At 56.5% G+C, this 16,350-nt stretch overlaps 1 protein-coding gene across 2 annotated transcripts in view; it reads right to left on the bottom strand.

Moving 5' to 3' along the window:
- HMMR (hyaluronan mediated motility receptor) overlaps positions 1-16,350 on the bottom strand; it is a 53,120-nt gene that overhangs the window by 18,368 nt on the left and 18,402 nt on the right. For both annotated transcript variants that reach the window (XM_060197065.1, XM_060197066.1), the window contains exon 12: positions 12,302-12,418. In XM_060197065.1, the coding sequence (XP_060053048.1) occupies positions 12,302-12,418 (117 nt within the window). The remainder of the gene's footprint in view (positions 1-12,301; positions 12,419-16,350) is intronic.

The raw sequence follows: 16,350 nt of genomic DNA, 5'->3' as shown, positions 1-16,350 counted from the left end.
CTGGGAGTGAGGAGAGTCAGCAGGGAGCAGGTACCTGGTGTGTGACTGGGAGTGAGGAGAGTCAGCAGGGAGCAGGCACCTGGTGTGTGACTAGGGAGTGAGGAGAGTCAGCAGGGAGCAGGTACCTGGTGTGTGACTGGGGTGTGAGGAGAGTCAGCAGGGAGCAGGCACCTGGTGTGCGACTGGGGAGTGAGGAGAGTCAGCAGGGAGCAGGTACCTGGTGTGTGACTGGGGAGTGAGGAGAGTCAGCAGGGAGCAGGCACCTGGTGTGTGACTGGGGAGTGAGGAGAGTCAGCAGGGAGCAGGTACCTGGTGTGTGACTGGGAGTGAGGAGAGTCAGCAGGGAGCAGGTACCTGGTGTGTGACAGGGGAGTGAGGAGAGTCAGCAGGGAGCAGGTACCTGGTGTGTGACAGGGGAGTGAGGACAGTCAGCAGGGAGCAGGCACCTGGTGTGTGACAGGGGAGTGAGGAGAGTCAGCAGGGAGCAGGTACCTGGTGTGTGACAGGGGAGTGAGGAGAGTCAGCAGGGAGCAGGTACCTGGTGTGTGACTGGGAGTGAGGAGAGTCAGCAGGGAGCAGGCACCTGGTGTGTGACTGGGAGTGAGGAGAGTCAGCAGGGAGCAGGCACCTGGTGTGTGACTGGGGAGTGAGGAGAGTCAGCAGGGAGCAGGTAGCTGGTGTGTTACTGGGGAATGAGGAGAGTCAGCAGGGAGCAGGCACCTGGTGTGAGACTGGGAGTGAGGAGAGTCAGCAGGGAGCAGGCACCTGGTGTGTGACTGGGGAGTGAGGAGAGTCAGCAGGGAGCAGGTACCTGGTGTGTGACTGGGAGTGAGGAGAGTCAGCAGGGAGCAGGCACCTGGTGTGTGACTGGGGAGTGAGGAGAGTCAGCAGGGAGCAGGCACCTGGTGTGTGACTGGGGAGTGAGGAGAGTCAGCAGGGAGGAGGTACCTGGTGTGTGACTGGGGAGTGAGGAGAGTCAGCAGGGAGCAGGCACCTGGTGTGTGACTGGGGAGTGAGGAGAGTCAGCAGGGAGCAGGTACCTGGTGTGTGACTGGGGAGTGAGGAGAGTCAGCAGGGAGCAGGCACCTGGTGTGTGACTGGGGAGTGAGGAGAGTCAGCAGGGAGCAGGTACCTGGTGTGTGACTGGGAGTGAGGAGAGTCAGCAGGGAGCAGGTACCTGGTGTGTGACAGGGGAGTGAGGAGAGTCAGCAGGGAGGAGGTTCCTGGTGTGTGACTGGGGAGTGAGGAGAGTCAGCAGGGAGCAGGTACCTGGTGTGTGACTGGGAGTGAGGAGAGTCAGCAGGGAGGAGGTTCCTGGTGTGTGACTGGGGAGTGAGGAGAGTCAGCAGGGAGCAGGTACCTGGTGTGTGACTGGGAGTGAGGAGAGTCAGCAGGGAGCAGGTACCTGGTGTGTTACTGGGAGTGAGGAGCGTCAGCAGGGAGCAGGCACCTGGTGTGTGACATGGGAGTGAGGAGAGTCAGCAGGGAGCAGGCACCTGGTGTGTGACTGGGAGTGAGGAGAGTCAGCAGGGAGCAGGTACCTGGTGTGTGACTGGGGAGTGAGGAGAGTTTAGCAGGGAGCAGGTACCTGGTGTGTGACTGGGGAGTGAGGAGAGTCAGCAGGGAGCAGGTACCTGGTGTGTGACTGGAGTGAGGAGAGTCAGCAGGGAGCAGGCACCTGGTGTGTGACTGGGGAGTGAGGAGAGGGCAGAGGGAGCAGGTACCTGGTGTGTGACTGGGGAGTGAGGAGAGTCAGCAGGGAGCAGGTACCTGGTGTGTGACTGGGGAGTGAGGAGAGTCAGCAGGGAGCAGGTACCTGGTGTGTGACTGGAGTGAGGAGAGTCAGCAGGGAGCAGGCACCTGGTGTGTGACTGGGGAGTGAGGAGAGGGCAGAGGGAGCAGGTACCTGGTGTGTGACTGGGGAGTGAGGAGAGTCAGCAGGGAGCAGGCACCTGGTGTGTGACTGGGGAGTGAGGAGAGTCAGCAGGGAGCAGGTACCTGGTGTGTGACTGGGAGTGAGGAGAGTCAGCAGGGAGCAGGTACCTGGTGTGTGACTGGGGAGTGAGGAGAGTCAGCAGGGAGCAGGTACCTGGTGTGTGACTGGGGAGTGAGGAGAGTCAGGAGGGAGCAGGTACATGGTGTGTGACTGGGGAGTGAGGAGAGTCAAGAGGGAGCAGGCACCTGGTATGTGACAGGGGAGTGAGGAGAGGGCAGAGGGAGCAGGTACCTGGTGTGTGACTGGGAGTGAGGAGAGTCAGCAGGGAGCAGGCACCTGGTGTGTGACTGGGAGTGAGGAGAGTCAGCAGGGAGCAGGCACCTGGTGTGTGACTGGGAGTGAGGAGAGTCAGCAGGGAGCAGGCACCTGGTGTGTGACTGGGGAGTGAGGAGAGTCAGCAGGGAGCAGGTACCTGGTGTGTGACAGGGGAGTGAGGAGAGTCAGCAGGGAGCAGGTACCTGGTGTGTGACTGGGAGTGAGGAGAGTCAGCAGGGAGCAGGTACCTGGTGTGTGACTGGGAGTGAGGAGAGTCAGCAGGGAGCAGGCACCTGGTGTGTGACTGGGGTTTGAGGAGAGTCAGCAGGGAGCAGGCACCTGGTGTGCGACTGGGGAGTGAGGAGAGTCAGCAGGGAGCAGGTACCTGGTGTGTGACTGGGGAGTGAGGAGAGTCAGCAGGGAGCAGGCACCTGGTGTGTGACTGGGGAGTGAGGAGAGTCAGCAGGGAGCAGGTACCTAGTGTGTGACTGGGGAGTGAGGAGAGTCAGCAGGGAGCAGGCACCTGGTGTGTGACTGGGAGTGAGGAGAGTCAGCAGGGAGCAGGCACCTGGTGTGTGACTGGGGAGTGAGGAGAGTCAGCAGGGAACAGGTACCTGGTGTGTGACAGGGGAGTGAGGACAGTCAGCAGGGAGCAGGCACCTGGTGTGTGACAGGGGAGTGAGGAGAGTCAGCAGGGAGGAGGTTCCTGGTGTGTGACTGGGGAGTGAGGAGAGTCAGCAGGGAGCAGGTACCTGGTGTGTGACTGGGGAGTGAGGAGAGTCAGCAGGGAGCAGGTACCTGGTGTGTGACTGGGGAGTGAGGAGAGTCAGCAGGGAGCAGGCACCTGGTGTGTGACTGGGGAGTGAGGAGAGTCAGCAGGGAGCAGGTACCTGGTGTGACAGGGGAGTGAGGAGAGGGCAGAGGGAGGAGGTACCTGGTGTGTGACTGGGGAGTGAGGAGAGTCAGCAGGGAGCAGGTACCTGGTGTGTGACAGGGGAGTGAGGAGAATCAGCAGGGAGCAGGCACCTGGTGTGTGACAGGGGAGTGAGGAGAGTCAGCAGGGAGGAGGTTCCTGGTGTGTGACTGGGGAGTGAGGAGAGTCAGCAGGGAGCAGGTACCTGGTGTGTGACTGGGGAGTGAGGAGAGTCAGCAGGGAGCAGGTACCTGGTGTGTGACTGGGGAGTGAGGAGAGTCAGCAGGGAGCAGGCACCTGGTGTGTGACTGGGAGTGAGGAGAGTCAGCAGGGAGCAGGTAGCTGGTGTGTTACTGGGGAATGAGGAGAGTCAGCAGGGAGCAGGCACCTGGTGTGTGACTGGGAGTGAGGAGAGTCAGCAGGGAGCAGGCACCTGGTGTGTGACTGGGGAGTGAGGAGAGTCAGCAGGGAGCAGGCACCTGGTGTGTGACTGGGAGTGAGGAGAGTCAGCAGGGAGCAGGTACCTGGTGTGTGACTGGGGAGTGAGGAGAGTCAGCAGGGAGCAGGTACCTGGTGTGTGACTGGGGAGTGAGGAGAGTCAGCAGGGAGCAGGCACCTGGTGTGTGACTGGGGAGTGAGGAGAGTAAGCAGGGAGCAGGTACCTGGTATGTGACTGGGGAGTGAGGAGAGTCAGCAGGGAGGAGGTACCTGGTGTGTGACAGGGGAGTGAGGAGAGGGCAGAGGGAGCAGGTACCTGGTGTGTGACTGGGGAGTGAGAAGAGTCAGCAGGGAGCAGGTACCTGGTGTGTGACTGGAGTGAGGAGAGTCAGCAGGGAGCAGGCACCTGGTGTGTGACTGGGGAGTGAGGAGAGTCAGCAGGGAGCAGGCACCTGGTGTGAGACTGGGAGTGAGGAGAGTCAGCAGGGAGCAGGTACCTGGTGTGTGACTGGGGAGTGAGGAGAGTCAGCAGGGAGCAGGTACCTTGTGTGTGACTGGGGAGTGAGGAGAGTCAGCAGGGAGCAGGTACCTGGTGTGTGACTGGGAGTGAGGAGAGTCAGCAGGGAGCAGGCACCTGGTGTGTGACTGGGAGTGAGGAGAGTCAGCAGGGAGCAGGCACCTGGTGTGACTGGGGAGTGAGGAGAGTCAGCAGGGAGCAGGTACCTGGTGTGTGACAGGGGAGTGAGGAGAGTCAGCAGGGAGCAGGCACCTGGTGTGTGACTGGGGAGTGAGGAGAGTCAGCAGGGAGCAGGTACCTGGTGTGTGACAGGGGAGTGAGGAGAGTCAGCAGGGAGCAGGTACCTGGTGTGTGACTGGGAGTGAGGAGAGTCAGCAGGGAGCAGGTACCTGGTGTGTGACTGGGAGTGAGAGAGTCAGCAGGGAGCAGGCACCTGGTGTGTGACTGGGGTTTGAGGAGAGTCAGCAGGGAGCAGGCACCTGGTGTGCGACTGGGGAGTGAGGAGAGTCAGCAGGGAGCAGGTACCTGGTGTGTGACTGGGGAGTGAGGAGAGTCAGCAGGGAGCAGGCACCTGGTGTGTGACTGGGGAGTGAGGAGAGTCAGCAGGGAGCAGGTACCTAGTGTGTGACTGGGGAGTGAGGAGAGTCAGCAGGGAGCAGGCACCTGGTGTGTGACTGGGAGTGAGGAGAGTCAGCAGGGAGCAGGCACCTGGTGTGTGACTGGGGAGTGAGGAGAGTCAGCAGGGAGCAGGTACCTGGTGTGTGACAGGGGAGTGAGGACAGTCAGCAGGGAGCAGGCACCTGGTGTGTGACAGGGGAGTGAGGAGAGTCAGCAGGGAGCAGGTACCTGGTGTGTGACTGGGAGTGAGGAGAGTCAGCAGGGAGCAGGCACCTGGTGTGTGACAGGGGAGTGAGGAGAGTCAGCAGGGAGCAGGTACCTGGTGTGTGACTGGGAGTGAGGAGAGTCAGCAGGGAGCAGGCACCTGGTGTGTGACTGGGGAGTGAGGAGAGTCAGCAGGGAGCAGGTACCTGGTGTGTGACTGGGGAGTGAGGAGAGTCAGCAGGGAGCAGGTACCTGGTGTGTGACTGGGGAGTGAGGAGAGTCAGCAGGGAGCAGGCACCTGGTGTGTGACTGGGGAGTGAGGAGAGTCAGCAGGGAGCAGGTACCTGGTGTGTGACTGGGGAGTGAGGAGAGTCAGCAGGGAGCAGGTACCTGGTGTGTGACTGGAGTGAGGAGAGTCAGCAGGGAGCAGGTACCTGGTGTGTGACAGGGGAGTGAGGAGAGTCAGCAGGGAGCAGGCACCTGGTGTGTGACTGGGAGTGAGGAGAGTCAGCAGGGAGCAGGCACCTGGTGTGTGACTGGGGAGTGAGGAGAGTCAGCAGGGAGCAGGCACCTGGTGTGTGACTGGGAGTGAGGAGAGTCAGCAGGGAGCAGGCACCTGGTGTGTGACTGGGGAGTGAGGAGAGTCAGCAGGGAGCAGGCACCTGGTGTGTGACTGGGGAGTGAGGAGAGTCAGCAGGGAGGAGGTACCTGGTGTGTGACTGGGGAGTGAGGAGAGTCAGCAGGGAGCAGGCACCTGGTGTGTGACTGGGGAGTGAGGAGAGTCAGCAGGGAGCAGGTACCTGGTGTGTGACTGGGGAGTGAGGAGAGTCAGCAGGGAGCAGGTACCTGGTGTGTGACTGGGGAGTGAGGAGAGTCAGCAGGGAGCAGGCACCTGGTGTGTGACTGGGGAGTGAGGAGAGTCAGCAGGGAGCAGGTACCTGGTGTGACAGGGGAGTGAGGAGAGGGCAGAGGGAGGAGGTACCTGGTGTGTGACTGGGGAGTGAGGAGAGTCAGCAGGGAGCAGGTACCTGGTGTGTGACAGGGGAGTGAGGAGAATCAGCAGGGAGCAGGCACCTGGTGTGTGACAGGGGAGTGAGGAGAGTCAGCAGGGAGGAGGTTCCTGGTGTGTGACTGGGGAGTGAGGAGAGTCAGCAGGGAGCAGGTACCTGGTGTGTGACTGGGGAGTGAGGAGAGTCAGCAGGGAGCAGGTACCTGGTGTGTGACTGGGGAGTGAGGAGAGTCAGCAGGGAGCAGGCACCTGGTGTGTGACTGGGAGTGAGGAGAGTCAGCAGGGAGCAGGTAGCTGGTGTGTTACTGGGGAATGAGGAGAGTCAGCAGGGAGCAGGCACCTGGTGTGTGACTGGGAGTGAGGAGAGTCAGCAGGGAGCAGGCACCTGGTGTGTGACTGGGGAGTGAGGAGAGTCAGCAGGGAGCAGGCACCTGGTGTGTGACTGGGAGTGAGGAGAGTCAGCAGGGAGCAGGTACCTGGTGTGTGACTGGGGAGTGAGGAGAGTCAGCAGGGAGCAGGTACCTGGTGTGTGACTGGGGAGTGAGGAGAGTCAGCAGGGAGCAGGCACCTGGTGTGTGACTGGGGAGTGAGGAGAGTCAGCAGGGAGCAGGTACCTGGTATGTGACTGGGGAGTGAGGAGAGTCAGCAGGGAGGAGGTACCTGGTGTGTGACAGGGGAGTGAGGAGAGGGCAGAGGGAGCAGGTACCTGGTGTGTGACTGGGGAGTGAGGAGAGTCAGCAGGGAGCAGGTACCTGGTGTGTGACTGGAGTGAGGAGAGTCAGCAGTTAGCAGGCACCTGGTGTGTGACTGGGGAGTGAGGAGAGTCAGCAGGGAGCAGGCACCTGGTGTGAGACTGGGAGTGAGGAGAGTCAGCAGGGAGCAGGTACCTGGTGTGTGACTGGGGAGTGAGGAGAGTCAGCAGGGAGCAGGTACCTGGTGTGTGACTGGGGAGTGAGGAGAGTCAGCAGGGAGCAGGTACCTGGTGTGTGACTGGGAGTGAGGAGAGTCAGCAGGGAGCAGGCACCTGGTGTGTGACTGGGAGTGAGGAGAGTCAGCAGGGAGCAGGCACCTGGTGTGACTGGGGAGTGAGGAGAGTCAGCAGGGAGCAGGTACCTGGTGTGTGACAGGGGAGTGAGGAGAGTCAGCAGGGAGCAGGCACCTGGTGTGTGACTGGGGAGTGAGGAGAGTCAGCAGGGAGCAGGTACCTGGTGTGTGACTGGGGAGTGAGGAGAGTCAGCAGGGAGCAGGTACCTGGTGTGTGACTGGGGAGTGAGGAGAGTCAGCAGGGAGCAGGCACCTGGTGTGTGACTGGGGAGTGAGGAGAGTCAGCAGGGAGCAGGTACCTGGTGTGACAGGGGAGTGAGGAGAGGGCAGAGGGAGGAGGTACCTGGTGTGTGACTGGGGAGTGAGGAGAGTCAGCAGGGAGCAGGTACCTGGTGTGTGACTGGGAGTGAGGAGAGTCAGCAGGGAGCAGGTACCTGGTGTGTGACAGGGGAGTGAGGAGAATCAGCAGGGAGCAGGCACCTGGTGTGTGACAGGGGAGTGAGGAGAGTCAGCAGGGAGGAGGTTCCTGGTGTGTGACTGGGGAGTGAGGAGAGTCAGCAGGGAGCAGGTACCTGGTGTGTGACTGGGGAGTGAGGAGAGTCAGCAGGGAGCAGGTACCTGGTGTGTGACTGGGGAGTGAGGAGAGTCAGCAGGGAGCAGGCACCTGGTGTGTGACTGGGAGTGAGGAGAGTCAGCAGGGAGCAGGTAGCTGGTGTGTTACTGGGGAATGAGGAGAGTCAGCAGGGAGCAGGCACCTGGTGTGTGACTGGGAGTGAGGAGAGTCAGCAGGGAGCAGGCACCTGGTGTGTGACTGGGGAGTGAGGAGAGTCAGCAGGGAGCAGGCACCTGGTGTGTGACTGGGAGTGAGGAGAGTCAGCAGGGAGCAGGTACCTGGTGTGTGACTGGGGAGTGAGGAGAGTCAGCAGGGAGCAGGTACCTGGTGTGTGACTGGGGAGTGAGGAGAGTCAGCAGGGAGCAGGCACCTGGTATGTGACTGGGGAGTGAGGAGAGTCAGCAGGGAGGAGGTACCTGGTGTGTGACAGGGGAGTGAGGAGAGGGCAGAGGGAGCAGGTACCTGGTGTGTGACTGGGGAGTGAGGAGAGTCAGCAGGGAGCAGGTACCTGGTGTGTGACTGGAGTGAGGAGAGTCAGCAGGGAGCAGGCACCTGGTGTGTGACTGGGGAGTGAGGAGAGTCAGCAGGGAGCAGGCACCTGGTGTGAGACTGGGAGTGAGGAGAGTCAGCAGGGAGCAGGCACCTGGTGTGTGACTGGGGAGTGAGGAGAGTCAGCAGGGAGCAGGTACCTGGTGTGTGACTGGGGAGTGAGGAGAGTCAGCAGGGAGCAGGTACCTGGTGTGTGACTGGAGTGAGGAGAGTCAGCAGGGAGCAGGTACCTGGTGTGTGACAGGGGAGTGAGGAGAGTCAGCAGGGAGCAGGCACCTGGTGTGTGACTGGGAGTGAGGAGAGTCAGCAGGGAGCAGGCACCTGGTGTGTGACTGGGGAGTGAGGAGAGTCAGCAGGGAGCAGGCACCTGGTGTGTGACTGGGAGTGAGGAGAGTCAGCAGGGAGCAGGCACCTGGTGTGTGACTGGGGAGTGAGGAGAGTCAGCAGGGAGCAGGCACCTGGTGTGTGACTGGGGAGTGAGGAGAGTCAGCAGGGAGGAGGTACCTGGTGTGTGACTGGGGAGTGAGGAGAGTCAGCAGGGAGCAGGCACCTGGTGTGTGACTGGGGAGTGAGGAGAGTCAGCAGGGAGCAGGTACCTGGTGTGTGACTGGGGAGTGAGGAGAGTCAGCAGGGAGCAGGTACCTGGTGTGTGACTGGGGAGTGAGGAGAGTCAGCAGGGAGCAGGCACCTGGTGTGTGACTGGGGAGTGAGGAGAGTCAGCAGGGAGCAGGTACCTGGTGTGACAGGGGAGTGAGGAGAGGGCAGAGGGAGGAGGTACCTGGTGTGTGACTGGGGAGTGAGGAGAGTCAGCAGGGAGCAGGTACCTGGTGTGTGACTGGGAGTGAGGAGAGTCAGCAGGGAGCAGGTACCTGGTGTGTGACAGGGGAGTGAGGAGAATCAGCAGGGAGCAGGCACCTGGTGTGTGACAGGGGAGTGAGGAGAGTCAGCAGGGAGGAGGTTCCTGGTGTGTGACTGGGGAGTGAGGAGAGTCAGCAGGGAGCAGGTACCTGGTGTGTGACTGGGGAGTGAGGAGAGTCAGCAGGGAGCAGGTACCTGGTGTGTGACTGGGGAGTGAGGAGAGTCAGCAGGGAGCAGGCACCTGGTGTGTGACTGGGAGTGAGGAGAGTCAGCAGGGAGCAGGTAGCTGGTGTGTTACTGGGGAATGAGGAGAGTCAGCAGGGAGCAGGCACCTGGTGTGTGACTGGGAGTGAGGAGAGTCAGCAGGGAGCAGGCACCTGGTGTGTGACTGGGGAGTGAGGAGAGTCAGCAGGGAGCAGGCACCTGGTGTGTGACTGGGAGTGAGGAGAGTCAGCAGGGAGCAGGTACCTGGTGTGTGACTGGGGAGTGAGGAGAGTCAGCAGGGAGCAGGTACCTGGTGTGTGACTGGGGAGTGAGGAGAGTCAGCAGGGAGCAGGCACCTGGTGTGTGACTGGGGAGTGAGGAGAGTCAGCAGGGAGCAGGTACCTGGTATGTGACTGGGGAGTGAGGAGAGTCAGCAGGGAGGAGGTACCTGGTGTGTGACAGGGGAGTGAGGAGAGGGCAGAGGGAGCAGGTACCTGGTGTGTGACTGGGGAGTGAGGAGAGTCAGCAGGGAGCAGGTACCTGGTGTGTGACTGGAGTGAGGAGAGTCAGCAGTTAGCAGGCACCTGGTGTGTGACTGGGGAGTGAGGAGAGTCAGCAGGGAGCAGGCACCTGGTGTGAGACTGGGAGTGAGGAGAGTCAGCAGGGAGCAGGTACCTGGTGTGTGACTGGGGAGTGAGGAGAGTCAGCAGGGAGCAGGTACCTGGTGTGTGACTGGGGAGTGAGGAGAGTCAGCAGGGAGCAGGTACCTGGTGTGTGACTGGGAGTGAGGAGAGTCAGCAGGGAGCAGGCACCTGGTGTGTGACTGGGAGTGAGGAGAGTCAGCAGGGAGCAGGCACCTGGTGTGACTGGGGAGTGAGGAGAGTCAGCAGGGAGCAGGTACCTGGTGTGTGACAGGGGAGTGAGGAGAGTCAGCAGGGAGCAGGCACCTGGTGTGTGACTGGGGAGTGAGGAGAGTCAGCAGGGAGCAGGTACCTGGTGTGTGACTGGGGAGTGAGGAGAGTCAGCAGGGAGCAGGTACCTGGTGTGTGACTGGGGAGTGAGGAGAGTCAGCAGGGAGCAGGCACCTGGTGTGTGACTGGGGAGTGAGGAGAGTCAGCAGGGAGCAGGTACCTGGTGTGACAGGGGAGTGAGGAGAGGGCAGAGGGAGGAGGTACCTGGTGTGTGACTGGGGAGTGAGGAGAGTCAGCAGGGAGCAGGTACCTGGTGTGTGACTGGGAGTGAGGAGAGTCAGCAGGGAGCAGGTACCTGGTGTGTGACAGGGGAGTGAGGAGAATCAGCAGGGAGCAGGCACCTGGTGTGTGACAGGGGAGTGAGGAGAGTCAGCAGGGAGGAGGTTCCTGGTGTGTGACTGGGGAGTGAGGAGAGTCAGCAGGGAGCAGGTACCTGGTGTGTGACTGGGGAGTGAGGAGAGTCAGCAGGGAGCAGGTACCTGGTGTGTGACTGGGGAGTGAGGAGAGTCAGCAGGGAGCAGGCACCTGGTGTGTGACTGGGAGTGAGGAGAGTCAGCAGGGAGCAGGTAGCTGGTGTGTTACTGGGGAATGAGGAGAGTCAGCAGGGAGCAGGCACCTGGTGTGTGACTGGGAGTGAGGAGAGTCAGCAGGGAGCAGGCACCTGGTGTGTGACTGGGGAGTGAGGAGAGTCAGCAGGGAGCAGGCACCTGGTGTGTGACTGGGAGTGAGGAGAGTCAGCAGGGAGCAGGTACCTGGTGTGTGACTGGGGAGTGAGGAGAGTCAGCAGGGAGCAGGTACCTGGTGTGTGACTGGGGAGTGAGGAGAGTCAGCAGGGAGCAGGCACCTGGTATGTGACTGGGGAGTGAGGAGAGTCAGCAGGGAGGAGGTACCTGGTGTGTGACAGGGGAGTGAGGAGAGGGCAGAGGGAGCAGGTACCTGGTGTGTGACTGGGGAGTGAGGAGAGTCAGCAGGGAGCAGGTACCTGGTGTGTGACTGGAGTGAGGAGAGTCAGCAGGGAGCAGGCACCTGGTGTGTGACTGGGGAGTGAGGAGAGTCAGCAGGGAGCAGGCACCTGGTGTGAGACTGGGAGTGAGGAGAGTCAGCAGGGAGCAGGTACCTGGTGTGTGACTGGGGAGTGAGGAGAGTCAGCAGGGAGCAGGTACCTGGTGTGTGACTGGGGAGTGAGGAGAGTCAGCAGGGAGCAGGTACCTGGTGTGTGACTGGGAGTGAGGAGAGTCAGCAGGGAGCAGGCACCTGGTGTGTGACTGGGAGTGAGGAGAGTCAGCAGGGAGCAGGCACCTGGTGTGACTGGGGAGTGAGGAGAGTCAGCAGGGAGCAGGTACCTGGTGTGTGACAGGGGAGTGAGGAGAGTCAGCAGGGAGCAGGCACCTGGTGTGTGACTGGGGAGTGAGGAGAGTCAGCAGGGAGCAGGCACCTGGTGTGTGACTAGGAGTGAGGAGAGTCAGCAGGGAGCAGGTACCTGGTGTGTGACTGGGGAGTGAGGAGAGTCAGCAGGGAGCAGGCACCTGGTGTGTGACTGGGGAGTGAGGAGAGTCAGCAGGGAGCAGGCACCTGGTGTGTGACTGGGAGTGAGGAGAGTCAGCAGGGAGCTGTTACCTGGTGTGTGACTGGGGAGTGAGGAGAGTCAGCAGGGAGCAGGTACCTGGTGTGTGACTGGGAGTGAGGAGAGTCAGCAGGGAGCAGGCACCTGGTGTGTGACTGGGGAGTGAGGAGAGTCAGCAGGGAGCAGGCACCTGGTGTGTGACTGGGAGTGAGGAGAGTCAGCAGGGAGCAGGTACCTGGTGTGTGACTAGGAGTGAGGTGGGGGAAGCTGTGCGGAATGAGCACAATAGCTTCTGGCATCTTCATGAGGAGACAGGAAAGGAAGGGTAGCAGGAGGCAGAGGTCCGGCAGTGTACCCAGTGGACAGAGGCAGAACCCCCACCCAGGCCCAAGTCCAGTCAGATTGCAGGGGTCTGCATGTCCCTGGTAGGGGGGACTGGGTCTCCAGCCAGCACCAATCCTATTTGTGTGTTTTTCCTTCCAGACCCTCCACCCAGGACACCCGCCACCCCTCCATTCAGACCGGTGTGTGGGCTCCTGGTGAAATACCTCTCCAGCTGTGCAGTCGTCTCCCTGAGGCTCTGCAGGGCATGGCTGTGCTTCTCCTGCAGCAGAAGACTGGCCTGGGTGTGAGCTGCCCTGCTGTCCTCCAGCTCGGCTTCCTTCCTGGGAGAAAGGGGCAGTTCAAAGCACAATCAGCCTGGGAAGCTTGGAAGGGCTCCGCCTCACCTTCCTCTTACTGCACTCAATTCTCATCCCAACTACTTACTTAGAATTTTGTCTCATACATAGCATATGGATTCTTAAAATATATGACTTCAATCAAATACAACTGAAAGGTTTATAATGAATATTTTCCCTATCTCATTAAAATATTTAAAACATAATAAAACGGGCAGGGAGACAGCACAATGGTTCTTGCAAAAGACTTTTGTGCCGAAGGCTTTCAAGTCCCAGCTTCAATCCCTTGCACCACTATACAGCAGAGCTGAGCAGGCCTCTGCTAAAAGAGTAAATAAAAACATCTCATTAAAAGACCTTTTTAGCAAACTAAGTAGAAAATTAAAGAATTGAAGACTGACTTGCTCAGAATCACAGAGTTGGTTAATATAGATAGATCATAAAATACATGGGTGGGGAGATGGTTATACAGAAACTTCCATGCCTGAGGGCCTAAAGTTCCAGGTTCAACCCCTGGCACCACCATAAACCAGTGCTGAGCAGGGCTCTGGTTAAGAATAGTCTGTGGGAGTCGGGCGGTAGCGCAGCAGGTTAAATGCAGGTGGCACAAAGCGCAAGGACCCACATGAGGATCCTGGTTCGAGCCCCCGGCTCCCCACCTGCAGGGGAGTCGCTTCACAGGCGGTGAAGCAGGTCTGCAGGTGTCTGTCTTTCTCTCCCCCTCTGTCTTCCCCTCCTCTCTCCATTTCTCTCTGTCCTATCCATCAATAACAATGACATCAGTAACAACAATAATAACTACAACAACAAAAAACAACAAGGGCAACAAAAGGATGGGGGGAAAAAGAGTAACCTGTGAGAGACCTATAATAAAAACCCTTATCTCAGGAGCCCGAGACTGAATAAAAGTGTCTCACTTTCTCCTCTGAAACTGAAGCAGCTTCTTCAGTATCTGTTGTCTAGACTAGCTACTCATACACTCCGTGCGGCACCACTCCCCTCCACAGCCGGTGAACAGAACTCTGTTTTTACCACCAATTAACGCAGGAAAGCAGAAAGGGATTACTATCAAGAGATACGGCTGGGCGGTGCAGACGAAGACCCAGCTTTGTATCAGTCCGTGCTTCCCTGCGAGAAACGCTTTCCACTGGAACGCCAGGGGTTCATATTTGCAACATGAACTCAAGAATCAACTTCAGATAATTAGAGAATATGAAAACACAGTTTGGTCCGGAGGCGGAGCTACGAGCAGCAGATCGCTTTCTCTCCTCTCCTCTCCTCTCCCGGATCAACTAGGAATACCAAAGGAGACCACCCGGACTAAAACAAGACAGGACTAGAATGACCACAGGAACCCAGTAAATCACCCGTGAGTACAAACACGCGTGGCTGGTGACAGAGAGGAGAGAGGGGCCTAAGGAGAGATTAAGTGACTGCTAACATTCAGCAGTTTATCAGTGGAGACACCACCTCCAGTCTGCTCCACAACAAGGGGACAGCTGAAGGGAAGAAAGGACTCCCCAGAGACTCACCAAGTGCAACTCTGAGTCTCCATTGCTACTACCCTCAGAATCTGGAGCAGCAACAGGGAGGGACACCAGGGTACAGAGATCTAACCAGGAAACTCAGGAGAAGACCTATACCTCCTTGGCATAGCTGAGGGGCTGTGAAAGTCTCTTTGCATAACCACTGGATTATCTCTGCCACACCCTGCTTTATCTCTTGGTCAGGAGTCAGTGATTAAGCTAAGAAGCCAATTGATAGTTTAAAAGCCCTCAGGCACGCATAGCCTCAGGGAAGAAAAAAAGAGGCTTTTACACCACTGAGCTCCAACTCAGGGACTGAAAAAAAACTGTTAACTTCCACCATGGTAAACCCTTTAATTAAATTACTTAGACACAAGTCAATCCAGGCAATAGTGATCAATAATTTGAAAAGTACTGATAAAGGGAACTCATAACATAATATATAAAATGGTTAAAACAACAAGAAAGAATATTGGAGACTCGAACCAGGACAAGAGTCCAGCTAAAAGTCCTCCAGAGGGTGAAGCACAAAACGAGTTCAACATCCAAACATTAGCTAAGGAAATAATAACAGGAGTGAGTAAAGAATTTGAAAAAATTGTAATCAGAAATGCAGGAACAACAAATGAGAATATGGAAGAAAATTCTAATAATCTCATGGTTATTAGAGAGCTGAAAGCTGAAATCTCTGAGCTAAGAATGCAACTAGCTGAACAAGCTAAAACAGTATCAGAGCAAGGCAACAAAATAGATGAACTCCAGAAAGCAGTAGAGGGCAGAGAGAATAGAATCAATGAGGCTGAAAACAGAATTAGCAATATTGAGGATGAATTAGAGACAACTAAAAAAGAAGTAAGAGATCTCAAAAAGAGATTAAGAGATGCTGTAAACAACAACAGAGTCCTATGGGATGACTTCAAAAGAAACAATATACGCATTATTGGCTTACCAGAGGAAGAAAGAGAAGGAGAGGAAGAAAGCATTCTCCAGGCCATAATAGCTGAAAATTTCTCTAGCCTAGACAACATCAAAGACATAAAGATTCAAGAAGCCCAGAGGGTCCCAAACAGAATTAACCCAGACCTAAAGACACCAAGACATGTCATACTTAGAATGGAAAGGAATAAGGATAAAGAAAGGATCCTTAAGGCTGCAAGAGAAAAACAAAGAGTCACCTACAAAGGAAAACCCATAAGATTAGCAGCAGACTTCTCCATACAAACACTACAGGCCAGAAGAGAATGGCAAGACATCTATCGAGTGCTCAATGAGAAAGGCTTTCAGCCAAGAATACTATATCCTGCTAGACTGTCATTCAGACTAGATGGAAGCATCAAAACCTTCTCAGACAAGCAACAGTTGAAGGAAGCAACCATCACCAAGCCTGCCCTGAAAGAAGTTCTGAAAGGTCTCCTATAAACAACCAGACCACCACAAATAGGACATATATCAAAACACTCTAAAACTCTACAAGAATGGCATTAAAATATCTTCAGTCTTTGATATCAATAAATGTCAATGGCCTGAATTCACCTATTAAAAGACACAGAGTAGGAAGATGGATCAGAAAACACAACCCAACAATATGTTGTCTACAGGAAACTCACCTAACTCAACAAGACAAACACAGACTTAAAGTGAAAGGATGGAAAACTATCATACAAGCCAATGGCCCACAAAAAAGGGCAGGAACAGCTATTCTCATATCTGACATGATAGATGTTAAAATAGATAAAAGTAAAAAAGATAGGAATGGACACTACTTAATGCTCAGAGGATCAGTCAATCAAAAGGACTTAACAATTATTAATATCTATGCACCCAATGAGAAGCCATCTAAATACATCAAACTTCTACTGAAAGAGCTACAGCAATATATTAACAGTAACACAATCATAGTTGGGGACTTCAACACCCCACTATCTCAACTTGACAGATCATCCAGGAAGAAAATCAGTAAAGACATAAGGGAGCTAAATGAAGAGATAGATAAACTAGAACTATTGGACATTTTCAGAGTCATTCATCCCAAGAAACTGGAATACACATTTTACTCAAATCCACATGGGTCATTCTCAAGGATAGACCATATGTTAGGCCACAAATACAGCATCAGCCTATTCAAGAGCACTGAAATCATCCCAAGCATCTTCTCAGACCACAGTGGAATTAAACTAACACTTAACAATCAACAAAAGATTAGTAACAGTCCCAAAATGTGGAAGCTCAACAATACACTTCTTAACAACTTCTGGGTCAAAGAGGAAATCAAGGAAGAAATCAAAATGTTTCGAGAGTTCAATGAAAATGAAGACACAAGCTATCAAAATATTTGGGACACAGCTAAAGCAGTCCTAAGAGGGAAGTTCATAGCTATACAAGCACACATTA

Source organism: Erinaceus europaeus, chromosome 9 (assembly GCF_950295315.1).
Source record: "Erinaceus europaeus chromosome 9, mEriEur2.1, whole genome shotgun sequence".
Taxonomy (NCBI): domain Eukaryota; kingdom Metazoa; phylum Chordata; class Mammalia; order Eulipotyphla; family Erinaceidae; genus Erinaceus; species Erinaceus europaeus.
This window is presented reverse-complemented; position numbering and strand designations above follow the sequence as displayed.